The 17,725-nt window shown below is 43.6% G+C and overlaps 1 protein-coding gene across 2 annotated transcripts; it reads right to left on the minus strand.

Annotated features, from left to right (window-relative positions):
- Positions 1 to 6,102: 6,102 nt before the first annotated feature.
- Rgs4 (regulator of G protein signaling 4) lies at positions 6,103 to 11,964 on the minus strand. 2 transcript variants are annotated; one of them, XM_031388669.1, is made up of 5 exons: positions 11,802 to 11,964; positions 9,693 to 9,797; positions 9,167 to 9,228; positions 8,795 to 8,961; positions 6,103 to 8,359 (listed from the first exon to the last, which is right to left on the minus strand). In XM_031388669.1, exons 1-5 carry the CDS (start codon positions 11,843 to 11,845, stop codon positions 8,120 to 8,122), a joined length of 618 nt encoding a protein of 205 aa, XP_031244529.1. In that variant the 5' UTR covers positions 11,846 to 11,964; the 3' UTR covers positions 6,103 to 8,119. The 2 variants fall into 2 exon arrangements, with proteins under 2 accessions (XP_031244529.1, XP_031244537.1); XM_031388677.1 differs by lacking the exon at positions 8,795 to 8,961 and having other exon boundaries at positions 8,175 to 8,359; positions 11,802 to 11,958.
- Between the last annotated feature and the right edge of the window lie 5,761 nt (positions 11,965 to 17,725).

Raw genomic sequence — 17,725 nt, forward strand, 5'->3', positions numbered from 1 at the left:
TCCTTCTCCTCCTTGTTAAGCTTCAATCTATGAACTTGCCCTCTCTGGTCCATGACTTTCATGGTTCAAGTTTTTGAGACAAAAACCAAAAAGCCACTTGCTCAGCTTTGGTGGCCTTTAAGTTTCCAGGACCCCAGAAATGCCCAATGGTTCTCAAAGATACTTCCTACTATCCCTGTATCAGTAGAACATTTACTATACAAACATGACACACAATGTGTCATCGACTTTACAGGTACCTGTGAACCTATCATCTTCAGAAAATTCCCAGCTTTTACTTCAGATGGGTATTTTCTCTTGCCCTAATCAATTTTATCGAAGGCTAGTTAGTTTAACATCACATAAAATTGTCTGAGGTGATAGTAGACCCTTAGTGAAAGAGCGATGTGAGGTGGTTACTGAAGACAGTGCAATTCAAGGGCGGGGATAATTGGAGCTTCTATGAGCCAAAGATCTAGAATCTCAAATTGAATTCATTTTAATCCCAAGTCTAATTGCTGGTAGTAAGATTTTTGAGCAAAGAACTCAACCTCACACAAGTCTTGATAGATTTATAGGGTAGGAATACTGGAAAAATTGGATGCGTTAACATGTATAGGGTATCCGGTGCTAGGCTTAACAACAATCCTAGCAAATGGAAAATAGTAATACCTTTAAAAATAGAGCCAAAGATTTCTTTTCAATAATTCCTTCATTTTCCTTTATTTTCCATGGCTCTTTCTATTTATACTTAAAATTGCCCATGTACTTCAAATTTCTCAGAGTATTTTATTCTGAAAAAAATAAGCAGCGCTCGAACCTATTCTCAGCACTCATTTTTACTGCTGAGATTGCAGAGTGTTCATGTTATTTTCTTAATTATCAGTGAGCTAAAGATCCATAAATCAGGCAACAGAATTGGAGGCAGGTGTGGAGACTGCATGACCTGCCATTGGTAATTATTCCATGGACTGAGTCCAAATGCTCATGGAATGATAAGAATTAGATAGGCTGCTAAGTAGCTGGCTATTACGGAAATGCCTGTACAGCTGTGATCTGGAATTAGTTCAGCGTTAAAGGTTTCAAATATCATCAGAAATGCATGAATATCTTGCATGGATTAAGAAGGTGGATGTGGAAGGAAATGGAGTCTAAGAAGAGGTAAGTCTGTGGTTGGCAGTTCCGAAGAAGCAGAAGAAATGCACAAGAGTGGGAATGTAACTGTAATACAAGAGAGCAGAAGAAACTTTCAGAGGAAAACATTTAGAGAGAAAAGTAAACAGTGAATATATGTGTGTGTGTGTGTGTGTGTGTGTGTGTGTGTATGTATTCATATACATGCAAGAGAGAGAGAGAGAGAGAGAGAGAGAGAGAGAACTCCATGTGTGTATGAGATATTACTTGATCTGTGGGGCTATATAGTCTTGAGTAAGTATTTGGCTCTCTGTGCATCAGATTCTCATCTATGAAAGGAAGGTGGTGGATTTTTACAGTCTCTTCATCATGGCTGTGATATATGCGTTAAAAGAATTAGAGCAGGTAAAGCGCTACTAGTACAAAATGAACGATGAATGTCAGCGAATCTGCTGCAGATGTCACTGAAGGGATGGCGCATGCTGGAGGACCCAATCAGAATATATTTTTACATATGTAAAGATTACATATGTAAAATGACATATGAACATACTGTGAGCACACATGACTTTTTATAAATTCTTCTTTCTGTACATGGCTCCAGCAATATCTTCCCTGCTATATTTCATTTCCAGCCCTCCATCACAAGGCTGGGAAAAACATCCTTGTGTGTTTCAGGAAAATGACGGGAGTACAACTTCAGGAAGATTCCATCACATCAATATTCAGGATGCAGTAAGCACACAGGGACGTGGGAGGAGCCAGATGGGCTGCTTCCATCCAGAGATATGTGAACTGATGTTAGTAACTCTGTTAGCAGTCATCCCCCGGGTATAAGGCTTGTGACTTGGTACCGGCCTTTTTAAATCAATGACACATAGTATGCGACTTTGAGAACTCGGCAGTATAGTTTGGAAGACAAAAATAAGTGATTGCTGAACAATGTTCTGGGAATAAAAGCATGCTAAGCAGTAAGGCAATGCCACTGAAACTAGAAGACAGTTTCTCAATGGGCATAGGTCTGAATTTAAATGCTGAATTTAAAATGAATGTAGGCATTATCTAAATGCATTATCCAGAAAATGGCAGGAACAACTTATTGTGTTCCACTTCAGAAATTGTCAGTCTTCCCAGCAGGATCAAAGAGAGACTTGTAGAAGACAAGACCAGAAATCTTGACAGATTTCAATGTCATAGGATCTAGAAGACTAGCCAGGAGAATCTGAAGCACTGCGACTTTTCAGGAAGAGGTAAAACAAATGCAGACCTACGAACACAGTGACAGTTATTTGAGATGAATTCAAAGTTCCCCAACTGGTGATAGAGAGGCCCATAGACAGGTTAAGTCAACAACCTAGGCCATGTTCTCTAAGGCCCTAGGTGAGGTGCATCCCTGTGGGAGCAAAAGCGTTGAGGTTCCACACAAAGAAATGTTACACAGCTACATGTCTTTTGAGTGTGTGGAATTTCCAGATGGAATGACTGTATGTAGGCTCTCACCATTGCTAAGGTAGGATATAGTTGAGAAGCATTTGAGCTAGCATTTCCAACATTCCTGACAATTTTCCTCTGTGACAACAATAACCAAAAACCATCATCACAAAGGTCAAGTCCTATGCTGGGGAGAAGAGGGCAAAGCAAATGTTAGAGGCAGTGGCGGGAGACACAACACATTGCGGCTTGTCTTGAATAAGACTTTAGCTCCTTTCCCACAGCACATTATCATCACAGAGACCTTTGGGGGATATGCTGTCCTGGGAGAAGACAGCTACAGAAACCCCAAATGGGTTGGTGGATAATCTGGGAATCTTACAAATAATCCATGAAGGGACGAAAAACAGCCTCCTTTATTTCAGCAGCAATGAACCCTGGGAGGCCACCGCTCTCTGGTTCCCACGCTCTAACTCACCAGTTTGCACATACCGTTGCCTTGACTGAACTCATGGAGTCGGAACAAGGACCTTTCACCTACTGGTTTCCTCCCAGAGGAGAGGCAGGAACGTGAGGAGGACCATGGGCTTAATGCCTGTTCCCAGCTGTGGTCCTGGCTGTGTGTAATTCCTACAGGCAGAATGACTTTGCTGTGTTGTGTAACGCACCCTAGCCCAGTAGCAGGAAGTTCAAACCAGAGAATTCAGGGTACCTTTCATCATTTTAATCTTTATTTTCTGTATCTGTCTATTTACTGCTCTGGGAATGGTACCAAACCTGGCAAGTTTAGAGAACAAAAAGGGACCAGAAAGGTGACACTTAGAGAGAAGCTGTCCTTGGTATCTAATGCTTGCTTTCAAAATGCACTTTTGACAAGATCTGGGGAGAATTCCTGCTTGCCCCACCTCAGGCAAGACATGGGAAATCACTGCAGCTGCTCAGTGCTCCAGCAAGCACATGCCCTGAAAAGGATGGGTGGTTAGCATGCTGCTCTCTCATCGAAACCACCTTTGATTCCGTCGCCATTTCCTGTTCCGTTCCTCCATTTCCTTAGCGTGGTACTTTTTCTTCCCCCTTCCTTCCTTGCTTCATTTGTCTGATCCATTGACCTCTTCTCTCCATCCTTCACTTCTTCCTGTGACACTTCCTGTATTTCCTATGGCCTCTCTTTCCTCTTCCCCTCTCCTCTTTCTTCTTTCTTAGCTAGAATAATGAGGCATGTGAGCTCTGGAAGGAGAACTCTGGGCTTGACTCAGGCTCTACCACATGTCTTGGTATACGCTACTGGATACATCTCAGAACTTTCCTGTATCCAACTTTCCCCATCTGCAATGGAAAGACACTAATATGATCTCACTCCAGGATTAAACAAGATCACGTAACGCATTTAGCATCTACTTGCCCTGTAGAATTCATGACATGCATGTAGGGTGAGGCCATTAATTTTTAGGCTTTCTATGGAAACTTAGCCTCACTCCAAGAATTATTCATCTTTCTCAGTCATAGAACACCCTTTCCTATTGGCTCTCTGTTAGCTCCTTGCAGATACAATCTAAGATATTGGATTCGAAAGGTAAAAGATTACCAAGCCATCTCATTCGATGAGATGAGAAACTTCAGTTTCCCATATCCTAACAGAAAGGAGGTTTCCTTCACTTAAGGACTTAAGCAGATACCTGGTTTAAATTCAGCCTCTAAATGGGACGACCAGGCCTCCTCAGCAGCTACACTACCAGCTTTTGCAGCTGGCTGGTCATATCAGTTAGCTGATCCTACTAAGAATTTGCCACTGTGGTTTCTTTTCTCCCATGTATTTAGCCTATGTGTAGTATAACTGGTTTTCCCCTTTATGGCCGTTCTTTTTTCTTTGTATCTTTTCTTTCTTCTTCCCCATTTCTCTTCTTTTATCCTTTGGTCATCTACTTAAAATTTAAATCTCTAAAATTGGCAACAGGCATATTCAGAATGCAGCTCGAGGCACACTGGGGAGAATCCCCCAGCAAGGTCTGGCTTCTGTTTTTAGACTCTCATCAGGATGAATGAGGCATCTTAATCTCCACATCAGAGCCTCTTTCCCAATCCCCAGGCTCTGCCACACACACACACACACAAAGTAATAGCAACAGCATAGGGCTGTGTTTAAAAGACTAATCTTAGTATTGATCTAAGTGGTAGTGCTGTGCTGGAATTGCCAAGAATCCACGCACTCTAACTATCAACGCTCTTCTATCTTGCGCCTGCACCTTCTGGAAGGTAGAGCCTGGGAAAGTGCCAGAAAGGAGAAAGAAGCCATAGAGAATATACTTTGGCTCCTCTCTTGATCCATATGACTGACTGTAAGTGATACCTCAGGGCTTGTGCATGAGAAAGAGAACAGAGGGGGATCTCCGTCTGTGTGTGGAGAGTGAGGATGCAAACATTGTGTATAAATATTTATGAGAAATTTGGGTTCCTTCATGTATTTTCCTAAGTATAGGATCCAAGGTTTCTGCCAGATTTTAAAAAGCATCAATACTTGAAAAAAAAAAAATGTCTGCAATCACCTATGCCTACTGTCCTACAGGCACAACCTTTAAACCAAGAAAACAACCAACCAACCAAACAACAAACAAACAAGCCGGAAACGGGGGTCTTATGGCATGGTAAAGCCCTGATTTCAGACGTGAGCATCGGATACTTCTTTTTCAGAAATTCCCAAAGTGCGAAGAGGACGCTGAGCAGCTGCGGTAGAAAGCTCTCTCTCTCCTGGACCCCTCTAAGGACCTTTAGCCTCCTCGGCTTCTCCACTACCTTTCTCACTCTAGCACACATAATTGGAAGTAGACGGCTGCTCAAAATCCTAGTGAATCCAGAAACGAAAAGTTGCGCCAGTCACCCTAAGACTTGGGAAATCGAGACAGGAGCATTGCCATGAGTTTGAGCTAAAACTAATCTTCACAGTTAAGTTCCAAACCAGTGGACTACCGACGGGGTGAGGCCCCATTTGTTGCTGTTGTTGTTGCTCTGGTTTTCTTTGGTTCATGTTGATAGTTTTGAATTTTCGGTGGTGGTGTTTTGTTTTGTTGGGTTTTGTTTGTTTGTTCGTTTTTAGTTTTAGGGAATTTTCTCCCCCCAACCCCAATTGAAGACCTACAAATCTACCCAGTCTTCAAACCTAGAGCAGTCCCAGGTCTGTGAGCAAAAGCAGGCAGAACAGTGAAAGGGGCCAAAGTGTAAACAATTCAGCATCAGCTTCCCTTCCTGGAGTTGGCAGGGGAGGGAGGGATACAGGACTCCCTGTGAGTCATTTTTCTAAAGGCACGCCATGCCCTGCTGTGTCTCCCAGCATGCCTCTCTGGATCATTAATGTGTTTCCAAGCAGATAGTTTTGTAGGAAGCATTTATTTACTGTTATCATCAAGACGTGTGTGTTTCATGGGGAGCATCAGCGTTGAGGCCTATAAAGCACATGGTAGAAGCAGACATGCATTTGGAAGGAGCATTCCTTACATGGAGCAGCAGCAGGCAGGCTCACCAGACCCAAGAGCGATGGGAATACAATTGAAAACGCACTCAAGATGTATTACATAAAATAATTTACTTCTCATTCAGAATGACTTTCCAGACCTATTTGTGAGACAGCAGTCCATGGGTACAGGTACAATCTCAAAGTCATGACAATATTAGGGCAAGACCAAAGAGTTCTACAGACAGGATCGTGGACGTGTATATAACAAAAAGGAGTTAGGAACACTGATGGGAGAGCTTTAGGGACATTACAAGCAAGACTATCAAGAGAGACAAGATGAGTACCGTTAGAAAACTGATTTCTTCAATACGATGAGATTTGGATACACACCATCCCAGTGTCTTCATTTTGCAGCCCAGTACATTGGCTTACTAGCCACAGTGGTGCTCATGCATGTAATTTAAACTGGAGCAATGACTGCAGTGTTGCACGAGTGTGTGTGTGCTCTCAAAGGCAGTACTTTTAGAAGAATGAGAAGAAAATTACTTCTTGGGCATTCATTAATAATTCAGGTAATATCCTGTACCTCCATTTATAAAACAATACAATAATAAAAACATTGTACAAAACATCATAAATAACACAAATGAGAAATTTTCAAGTATTTCACGTGCCTTGAAAAGCTCCAGACAGTAGTCCTACCAACTGATAACCTCTCCTCTTTTGTTTCCTTTTCTCTTTCTTTCTCCTTTCCTCTCTCTTTTCATTGGTCTCTGCTAGCCTTGGTGTTTGGGATGGGGCGAGCAAGCTCTTACCTCAAAGCAGAAGCCCCAAAATGGCTCTGCAGTTCATGAGAACTTACTTCTCTCTGATAAGACATAACCTTCCCCCCCCCCCCACGATGCTTTACACATGTAGGCCTATAGCTCAGAACCACTGCAGGCGGCCATGGTTCCTAACGTGAACCAACCACAGTGAACTAAGGGAGGCTCATCTCACAGGTGACACTCATGGGGGTCAGGAATAGAAGAGCACCTTATCATGAGAGGAAAGAATTAAGATAATCTTTAGGTCATCTGCCCTCACATAAGCAGTAGTCCTTGGTAGGATTCGGCAGCAAGGCCTGGACCTCATTCCTCCATTCAACTCAAACATCCAGCTCCAGACCAACCCAGCTGCTCATCAGCATGCCCTGAGCACCCAGGCAAAGGAGGGAAGGTCATCAGCATAGGGACCTCAAAGTGCCAGTTAGTGATCACTGGCGCAAGGCAGTTCAGTGTCAGTCAGACAGCAGAATTCTCAGAGTACTCACCCCTTCGCTTAGTGCTCAACGTGGGAGGCCATCAACAGCTCAACGCAAAGGCCCTGACTATTCTCCATCAAGACCCCATGGTTTTTTAGAACTCATTTCCCACAAGCTAGTGTTCCCTTCTTAGCCTGCATGGCAGTTAGTTTAGTTTGCCCTGTTCAGACGTGGGATGAAGGACCAGAAATCAGAACATGCACGCAAGCATGTGTACACAACTCCAGTTTGAGCACCTAGGATCTTTCCCACCTTTTCTTAAAGGAATGTGTGTGCATGTGTGAGTATATACATACATATGCATACATATTCATGCACATTCACATTGAATACATAGATATAATATATACAGAATGTATATGCATATGTTATATATATATATTTAATGTATACATATACATACACAAATGTCACCTAAACATTGAGAGTCCATAGGAATTGCTGCTGGCCAACATTGCATGTGCATGGGATGTCACATGAAATATGTCAACTAACTAACTTGAGGTCAAACTGTTGAAAGGGGGGGACTGACGGCCGTCTTTGAAAATCCAGACCTACGGGGCCATTATTTGGAAACTTGCTCACCTGACACCCTTAAGAAAACCTGGGAAAATTTAAAACGAATTGGGTCTTACCCCAATGAAAACCCCAACACCACAACTAAGGCTAGTTTTACATGGAAGTGACTCACACATGGCAGGCAGCATGGACACTAGGCTACAATGTGGATAAAGCATCGGTGCTTAATACAGATCAATATTTGGCCTCGGGTTTTTCCAGAGCATTGAGTCTTGGCACATCGGCTTTCTGCCTCCGGGTGAGAATTAAGCACACTGAGGGACTAGGGAAGTGCAGTCTGCAGAATTCTTGGCTCCTTTCTGCTTCTCTGCGCCACAGCTGGAAGGATTGGTCAGGTCAAGATAGAATCGAGACTTGAGGAAGCGGCGGTAGGAATCCTTTTCCATCAGATTGAAAATCTTCTTCTGGGCTTCATCAAAACAGGTTATCGTGGGCTCTAGCATGTTCCTGCTTGTCTCCTCTCTGGTGCAAGAATCCAGGTTCACCTGAAGTGCAAAGACCAAGGTTGCATTAGATCTAGAGCCCTGTTGGAGAGAGGAGGCTGTAGGCTTGTAAGCAACAAGGAGTAGCCAGGATCCTTTCTTTACATTCCTCCCCAGAGTGAAACCCGGGACATTTTGAGTCTACCCTGGCATATGTGGATAGAAGGTCTACTCTGCCTCGAAGAGGAAAGAGAACTTTCTTTTCCTTTACTCTCTCACTGGGGAGATTTATGATTATACTTACTAAAGAGAGTCATTGAGATCATATAGACAAGAGTAGCTTTTTTTTTCCTAATAGATTTACTTGAGATGTTGTCAAGATTATAATAGCCAGACCTGTCGCTCCTTTAACTAGTAGATCTAAAGACCCCTGGCCCTGAATGCCTCTCCTATGAATCCCCACTAAGATCTAGAAAGTTCTCTGCTGTGTAAACATACCTCTTTGGTGGCTTGCACTGAGATGAACTCATTGTAGATCTTCTTGGCCTTGGGACTTAGTTTAGAAGGTGACTTGATTTTCTTGTACTCCTCACAGCTGATCCAGAAGTCAATGTTCTCCTCACTGTATTCTGACTTCAGGAAAGCTTTAAAAGCTGCCAGTCCGCCTGTGACAGAGGACAAAGAGACACAGTCACCCAGAAGTGTTTTGTCTTATGCTGAATAATGCTATCTTCTGTGTGTGTGTGTGTGTGTGTGTGTGTGTGTGTGTGTGGTGTTTGTGTGTGTGTAGTGTGTGGTGTGTGTGTGTGGTGTGTGTGTGTGTGTGTGTATAAAATGACAGAGAGAGAGAAAGAATGTATGTTTACTCACATTCATGGCGAATCAGGTTTTCCAGCGATTCAGCCCATTTCTTGACTTCTTCTTGGCTCACCCTGGAGATATTACAGAAGAAAGAATGATTTAAATGCATAGCATAGAAGTTAAAAAAAATCTAAGGCAATATGTGATATATTGTTTATTAGGATACTTTTTCATGAAATATGTGGAGATTCAAATTCTAATTATGATTGATGTAAATTGGACTCTGTTGTCTATCTTCCTAGCTATCTCTCTCCACCCTTGTGTGTGTTTGTGTGTGTGTGTGTGTGTGTGTGTGTGTGTGTGATATAATATAGTTTTATAAATTTCAGGCCAGTCTTGAACTCATGACCCTCCTAACCTTCCAAATGATAAGATTACAATTGTATACCCTCACATGAAAATGGAGACCATCTTGACCCTAGTCTGGCTCAGCTAAGGGCCTGTCTTCCCACTCACTCCTTAGGTACCATGGACAACTTCCCCATCATCAGAGAGTTAACACTCAAGGGCTCTTCGCTAGAGCCCGTTCTCTTACCTCTGGCAAGTTACTACTTTGTCCTTCTTGCTGTGTCCAGAGCTGTGTTCACAGGAGTCTGACTTCTGCAGCAGGAACCCCAGCCGATGTTTCATATCCTTTGCACTGCAAGGAAGAAGGCAAAACTCAACATGAAAAATGCATTTCCTTCAAAGAGAGACGTGAGGGCTCCTATGAGCCTGTGACTGCTGTGTGGATGAGGAGCAGCCTTTTTAGGGGGGCTGCAGTGGCTTGAACTCCCAGAAGAGATTTCTTGTTTCTCCATATGACCTTTCATACTTTGGTGAAAGCACGTTAAGAAGTGGCTGCTATTTTGAAATGTATGCAGTCACTGCAGAACATGACCCATTCTCCCAGTAGCACACCTTCTGGAAGCTTGGTGCTAGTTCCCAAGGTGAGCTAGTGGAAACACTTTAGTAGAGTAGAAGTCAGTTCAATCATCCCTGAAAGTGATAGCCAAGGAGTTCCCAAGAGTGTGTGTGTGTGTGTGTGTGTGTGTGTGTGTGTGTGTATACAGAGCATCAGCTTAAGTGTGTAGCACTGCAGAGATGAGCAGGAAAAGTGAATGGTACACACACTCAGGCTGAAAGCTCAGCCCTACCAGGCTTGTTTCTAGGCAACCTTCAGTTGGAGCTACAAATAACAAACAAAAAAACAACCCCAAATCTATATCACAGGGAGATGCATATTAAAAAAGGGCATCTGAAACTTTAGGATAGGAGAAGCAAGACAGAGTCAAGACTGAGGCAAGGAATTATTTACTGAGAGCAATTTCCAGTTTCCGGCCACCACTTAACAGGTAGCCTGGGTCCCGCAGAGTTTCTGACCACTTGAACTTCCAGCTCAACTCTGTCATTCTTCCTTAATAGATTTTTTTTATGTTAATAGTATCTCTTTTATTATAAAAGCCAAGAAATGGTTTAAGAAGAATGGCGTTTCCAGAGCAACAGAGGATGAGATGTTCTTGCCTGGAAGGGTTGGCACACAACAGCTGTGCTTAGCAGCACCTCAGGATGGATGCTGACAAGCTGGGAGCTTATCAGTGGCTTTTCTCAGATGATCCCAACCTCAGAGCTATTCTTGGGCGGCCCTTTAAGGGAGTATTTTTCCATCTCTCACAAGGCCATCTTCCTTTCTCTTTTTCCCCACGCTGGTGACTGGTGACAAAATCCTCCCCAGTGACAGCAAGATAAAATCACCAGAGTCGGGACGGTCCTAAGGTGACGCTATGGATGCATTGTAATCCAACCCAAAGAGATATGACTTCCTGTCTCCATGTGCTGCCTCTGCCTGAGCCCTGGCAGCTACTGACTAAATGGAGGGGCATTTCTAAAGAGCGGGAAGCATGCAAAGTTAATGTGTATGACATGATTTCCTCTTGAAATTAAAGGTCAGAAGTCACCTGTGAGTCTACCAAGCCTCCCTAACCATCCTTGGAGATATAAATCTCAATTTGGAAACAATCCCCCAAAGCACAGTGCTTTGTTTTAAACCAACTACTATATAAAGTGCTCTCTGAAATCATTCATTTATACCCTTATGAAATGAACCCAAAGACATACAGGTGCCTCTAAAATTTTAAGCTGGTATGTTACAAACTGTATATATTTCTCAACCACAACTCACTTCAACCTCTGGAGGTGAGGCAGAGGGATAGGAGAGATATAGTTTGGAAAAGGATCTTTTATTCTCACATTTGTTTACAACTAAAATAGAGGAATGCCACAGAAAGCACGCTGACAATGTTTCCTAATTTCCTTCTGAGGCTTCCTTCCCTCACATGAGAACTAGGTAGCCATGACTCTGGGTCCTCACGAATGCCCAAACAGGGACATAATGATGGAAAGAATGCAGATGCATGCCCCAAACCTCCTATCACTTTGTATTCGGAACAGCTTAACTAAAGGATCCGGCGTAAAAGTCAGAACCAGCCTCAAAACTAAAGTCATGTGAAATACAACAGTCTGGCTAATCCTAGGGAGACGCTACCAGGGCTTCCTGGAGCATATAGCTTCGGACCCCAGAGAACTTTCTAAGCAAAGCATGCAACTCACTGAAAAAGTCTCTGCAAAACTTTAGCCTGGCCAGTAACAAAGAAACCAATCTTACCTCCTCAGGCAGGAAGCCGGCAGACCTGCGAGTCCTTTGCACATCTTGTTTAATTGAGGGATTCTGAGCGAGGAGAGAAAGGCAGCGGGAGCCGCGGCGGTTTCTATTTTGAGCACAGTTGCTTCTGCTCTGCAAAGAAGCTGTCAGAATCCTCTGAGCCTCTGCCTCTCAAGCCCGGTGGGGTCTCTTTTATAGCCCAGCCACGCGCCCGGCAGCCAATCAGATGGCAGGTCTGCAGGCTCAGCTCTGCTGCAGCGCTCTGCCTCTTCAGCCCTCAGAAAGGGTGAGGAAGAAACAATTGACGCATCAGGGATGCAAAAGGACCCAGCGGAGAGAAGCAGTTCGCAAAGTAGGCATATAGAAAATGAGGTTTTACTTAAAGTTTCTACCAACATATGAAGTTCTGCATTTGTAGGAAAGAAAATACAGAATCCACGGCGCTGAAGAAATAAAAATGGGACTTATTCATTGGCTTGTAAGATCAATGTAAGGAACTTGCCTCCCAGGAAAAAAAAAAACAGCAGAGGATCTTCATCTTATTTTGCGTCTGGCTCTCAACACACAATTCTCTTTGGGTTAGGAATATATTATGGGTAGTGTGAGGCAGAGTTGGTACTAAGATCGTGGTCTCTGGGCAGTGTTTTGATGAAATAGCCTGCCTGATTGTTAGACATAGAGGGATGTGGATAGCAAATAGCTATGTCCAGAAGCATAGCAAAACCAGACGATGGAAGTTAAATCCAGTATGTCTGTCATCGATTGAACTTTGAGACATTCCTAAATACGTTTCTGAGCACAAAATTAAACTCAGCTTTGGCGTTCTCTCCTGAAGAAGCTTGACTCTGGCAAAAGCCTACACCAACAGCTTAAGAGCAAAGCAGGGGGTGGATTAACATATACGACACCAATTCCAACTGCAGCTGAGTTTATATCATATGTAATGCTAAGTTTTTATTATTCAAAAAAGAAAGAGAGAGGGAGACAGAGGAAGAGAGAGAGGAAAGAGGAGAGGAGAGCGGAGGGGAGGGGAGGAGAGAGAGAGAGAGAGAGAGAGAGAGAGAGAGAGAGGAGGGAGAGGAGAGAGAGAGGAGGGAGAAGATCCAGCAGGCAGAAAGATGTGTGGTTTGCTTTGCATATTAACAGGCTGTCAAAACAGTGGGAGAGCAGTCATCCCTGCCATTGCTTCTGAGCTTTCACATTCACGCTCACGGACTGATTTCTTCAGGCTCATGCAAGTACTTTACATCTTGTAATCATGGTTGAAATACCCAGATAGGCACTACAAGGGAACTGTGTTCACACTGGCGAGTTGTGACTGGAAGAGAGAGGTTTACTTCAGTGTCTGACCACAACAGCTTTCATCTTAGAATCACACAGGTGCCTGGTCTTAATCCAGTGACCTAGAATTTACACACAAAGACATCACAGCTTCTCCGTCTTTTGGGCTGAAAGCAAGTGAACACAAGATATCAGATGATTTGCACAAAAAGAAAAGAGGTACCAATACCTTTCTGTAGAGATGGGTTTGTCTCAGAGGTACCAGGAAGATAGGAGGGGAAATAGAAACATGTAATGTTCTTCTATGCTCTGGACCAGGAAGGCTCTTGCCCCAAACATCCACCCCCCTTTCCCATACACATCTTCTTTGGCTAGCTGAGTATGGAGATAGGAGAATAGTATGTCTGTATAGGGAAAGTCCCAAGCTTTCTCCCATAAAGACAAAAACAAACCAAAAAATCTATTAAATCAGCCACTGAAAACCTCTTCTTGCTGTCTAACAGGAAACCTAAGAAAGATGAGAGCTGTCCTAGGTGATGGAGTGGGTCGGATCACAGTGCAGGAGGAAGTGAGAGAGAATGATGTGAGAGAGACCCTGGACTGGAGGTGCAGGCAGAATTTGCATTAAAGGAGATCAGCTGAAAGGGAGAGACCAGACCATTTCTCCACAGTGAACTATTGTTCTTTGCTTACCTGAGCACCTAAGGCAGGGATCACTCAGACAATCTGATTTTTAGGAACACCAGTGGACAACGCAAAGAGATGTACTGATGCTTGGGGAAAGGAAGAAATCCTGAGTAAGAACATTTTATCTTGGATCTAGAAGGGAAAAGGCGTGGCATCAGTTATAAGTGAGTTAAATGGACTTTAAAAAGCACTCAGTCTATACCCTCATTTCATCCGAAGATAAACAGAATTCCAGAGATGGAAGGCAAGCCTTCCAAGGACACAGAGTTTTGTGTTAACTGGACAGGATGCAGACCCAGGTTTCTTGACACTGGGTTGTGTAGATTGTCCACAGAGCTGTCCTGTCATTCAGTGCTCTTATCAAAGGAGATATGCTGTGTACATAGAGATATTTCTAAACTGTAAAGTACTTGGCAAATATTTTTTTATTGTTAAAATATACATAGTAGATAATAAAGCTCAGTATTAATTAATTTCATACATTTCAGTCAAGGATCTCTCTCTGTGTCTCTGTCTCTGTCTCTGTCTGTCTGTCTCTCTGTCTGTCTCTGTCTCTGTCTCTCTCTCTCTCTCTGTCTCTCTCTCTCTCTCTCTCTCTCTCTCTCTCTCTCTCTCTCTCTCTCTCTCTCTCTCTCTCTCTCTCTCTCTCTCTCCTTCTCTTTCTGCCTGGATTCCTCATGTTCCATGCAAGCAGGAGCTACAGCAGACTGCCTAACTGCTTCTCCAAGAAAATCAATTCTTTAACTCTTTATCTGTCCAAGCCTATCACTCACTTCTCTGACTGTCCTTCGCTTTCCTGATGGTTCTAATACTTCTACAGAGTATTTGGAAAGCTTCTCATAAATTAGCTTTTTTTTTTTAACTATATGTCTTGCTATTTGTGTGGAAGAGGCAAGCCTGGTTCATCGTGAGACCCTGACAGTGGCCTGTCTCCCCTCTCTGATAGGCACAAATTGTCAACTCCTATTATCTGATGGTTTGACATTCCCGCGTGGTTCTTATGTGAATGGGATTTGCTCTCAAAAGGTCTCTTCTAAACAGGTCCACTTCAGACACACCTGAGCATCTCTCACATGGCGAATAAACAGCACAGGTTTCACTTAAGCTTAGGAAGAACAAAAGTGAGATGGGAGGTAGTTCACTCGGGAATGGAGAACAGGGAGGCAATGGCTTGGGACTGAGGTACAGGTAGAATCTGGATGCGGAGTTGTGGCCAGGAAGCTGGACTTAATCATCAAGAAGAGACCGGTGTTGCAGTGGGTCCTCCTGGCTGCGTGGGAGGAAGCGTTGAGGTGTGTGTAGGCAGGAAGCTTAGCTAGCAGTTTGAATGTCAAGCCATTAGTTTCCACAGTGCGAAATGGAGGCTTATTTCTGAAATTAGTATTTATTAAACACTGGAGCAGGGATTCTGTTAGGCCCTGGTGATCTAAAAAGGACTCACAAATGCTTTATGGCCTCTCAGCACCTAGCTCAATAATGGGGAAGAAGCATGAATCACTGGAAAATTTCAGGTTAAGTGCAGTTATTACAAACATGTTTAGTATCTACCAGACTATAGGAAAGCTCTGGAAGATACAGAATATGCTCAACCTTTGGGATTTGGGGTGGTTCTGACAAAGAGATGGGTAAGGGACAGATAGAGGCACAATCGTTATACAAAGGAGCCAAGGGGATACACAGTACACAGGGCACAATACAGGACACAAGAGCAATGACTATTGTTTTTGTCATTGATGGTACAAGACAGTATTTTAAGCATTTTGTAACTGTTATCTCACTCCTACCCCACAATCTTTCCTGAAAGAATGTCCTCGGGGATCCTCATGGATGATTTGAGTAACTTTCCTATGATTTCACATCTGAGTGTTGGCCATGGCATGCAGCTCAGGCAATCTGATTCTAAGGTCCCAGCATTAGTCTCTGTGATTTCATAGTCATGTAAGATGAAGGAAAGTGGACTACCTGGAGATCAATGAGAGTTATTTGGATGTCTTAGGGTCAGAACCTGGGCCTTACTAACCCTAACAAGCTAGGCCTGCCCATTTCTTAGAGCTCACTCAGATGAGAAGAGTGAAACGCAGACGAAGATCTATTCACTGAGACCACATTGGGAAGAAGAGCAAGTAATGAAATGCAGTGGTCCCTTCAAACCACGTTGAGTCCTGTCGTGAGGTTTAACTAGAAGACAACCTCAGTCAGGGTGTGTCCACTCCAGTGTCTCCTTCAAGATGGTGTGACAAAGTGTCAGAACTATGTGAAATCTCTTCCTGGGAAACAAGTTCCACCTCTGGCTGACACCAGGTTTCTATCCTGAGGCTCCCAGGGGGAATTCCAAATTCTTGGGGCCCATTGTCTCAATAATCTGATCATTACAAAGGGATAGGCACAAGTGTCTCTTTGTCATCATGGGGAAATGAGACTATTCGATCCCTCTTTTGAGATAGCTAGTCTTAAAGGCCATTGAGAACGGATTAGAGAACCCAACGGGTAGCCAAGAAAGATCTCCCTTTACATGCTGGGAATCAAAGGGTTTGGTTGATTGTTTATTTGTCGACTCTGAGGATCACAATCTATTTGATAAGGGTCTGAGCTGGCCAAAGTAGTTAAGGTGATCACATTTCAGAATGAGGGAGAAGCAGCACTGAAAGAGGGTGCTCTAATAGTGTTGGTGGCAATAGTCTCCAGCCAGGCTGCGGGGATCAAGCAGAGCCAAGCACAGAAAAGAGCTCCTTAAGCCTCCGGCTGATGTTCATTTGGGAGAAACTGTGGACAAGAAGTACGACTAGGGTTGCTTCCTACTGTGCAGCATGAAGTCACTCAACAGGGTGTGAGCTATGGTACATCTGAAATCTCCCAGATTTCTCTCCTGGTGAATAAAAGAGTCTTTCGTAAGTATTTGTGTGATCTAACACAAGGAAATAAGCCATTGGGGGCAGGTCTTTTTGAATTTTCTTGTTTCCATCAGATTCTAAAAGGGAGACTGCAGCCTCTCCAGGGCAGGATGTGAGCCACAACTCAACCGTCAGTTATATTTGCTCTATCTCAGATTACAATTTCCTCTAAGCTGTGAGAAAACCTCTTCTCTCTTTATTGTCTCCTACAGTGGCCCTGACATCAGTGAGAGTTCACGATTGTTAGTTTTTTTAAGGATAAAAGGTAAACAGACCAGGCCAGAGTGTACTGCATGCCAGGAAGACACACGGGGACTTTCCCAGTCTTTGTGGCTTTTGGGAAACACTTTTGACTCTGCAACCACATGCAATAAACTGAGGACTATGACCCTGACACTTGACAAGAGCAGGTGATGCATTGATGCATCACTCTAGAAGAACTGTCACACACTTAACTGGCTGGGGGGTGGGGAGGACAGAACCTTCTTTTCCAAGAAGCAGAGGATGAACCAAAACAATCATATTCCAAAGATTTTTATCTTTCCTGGGAAGGGCTTAGCCCAAGATAGAACAGCAATTTCATAAGAGTTCATTTGCATTGTGCAGGTGGGAAGAGACAGTGTGTCATGTGCCTCAACCTCACCAGGAGGCAGACTTGGATTCTAATTGTAGCTCCTCCTTGGATAAGCTTGGGAGAGGGTCGCAATACAGGCTCACATCTATGATCTCCTCTTCCCTGGGCCCTGTATTTCTGCTTGTCCATGTATAAACATTTTGACATCTTAGCATGATATTTTCGTAATTTGACCAGTCCCACCTGTTATCCATCCTTTCACTCTGTATGAACTGAGTCCTGTGCAAGCACTGGGTTTTGTGCAATGCGGTACAAGATCCCCACACCTTTTTCTACGGTCTCAGTGGCTTTCCTTGTTTTGGCTCTTGGAGTTTTTGTTTTAAAGGGTTGCTGGGGCTGGAGATGGTACCTCAGTTGGTAGAGTGCTTGTTAGCACCCAGCACGGCAGATGTGGGCGGGCCCACAGACCTGTCGTCAAGACAACGGATATTCCC

The sequence above is a fragment of the Mastomys coucha genome, unplaced genomic scaffold (assembly GCF_008632895.1).
Source record: "Mastomys coucha isolate ucsf_1 unplaced genomic scaffold, UCSF_Mcou_1 pScaffold1, whole genome shotgun sequence".
Classification (NCBI taxonomy): domain Eukaryota; kingdom Metazoa; phylum Chordata; class Mammalia; order Rodentia; family Muridae; genus Mastomys; species Mastomys coucha.

Coding starts and splice junctions, on each gene's coding strand:
- Rgs4 (XM_031388669.1), bottom strand. CDS start 11,845: ATGTGCAAAGGACTCGCAGGTCTGCCGGCTTCCTGCCTGAGGAG. Junction 9,798..11,801: donor CCGGCTTCCTGCCTGAGGAG/GTAAGATTGGTT, acceptor TCTTCCTTGCAG/TGCAAAGGATATGAAACATC. Junction 9,229..9,692: donor AAAGTAGTAACTTGCCAGAG/GTAAGAGAACGG, acceptor TAATATCTCCAG/GGTGAGCCAAGAAGAAGTCA.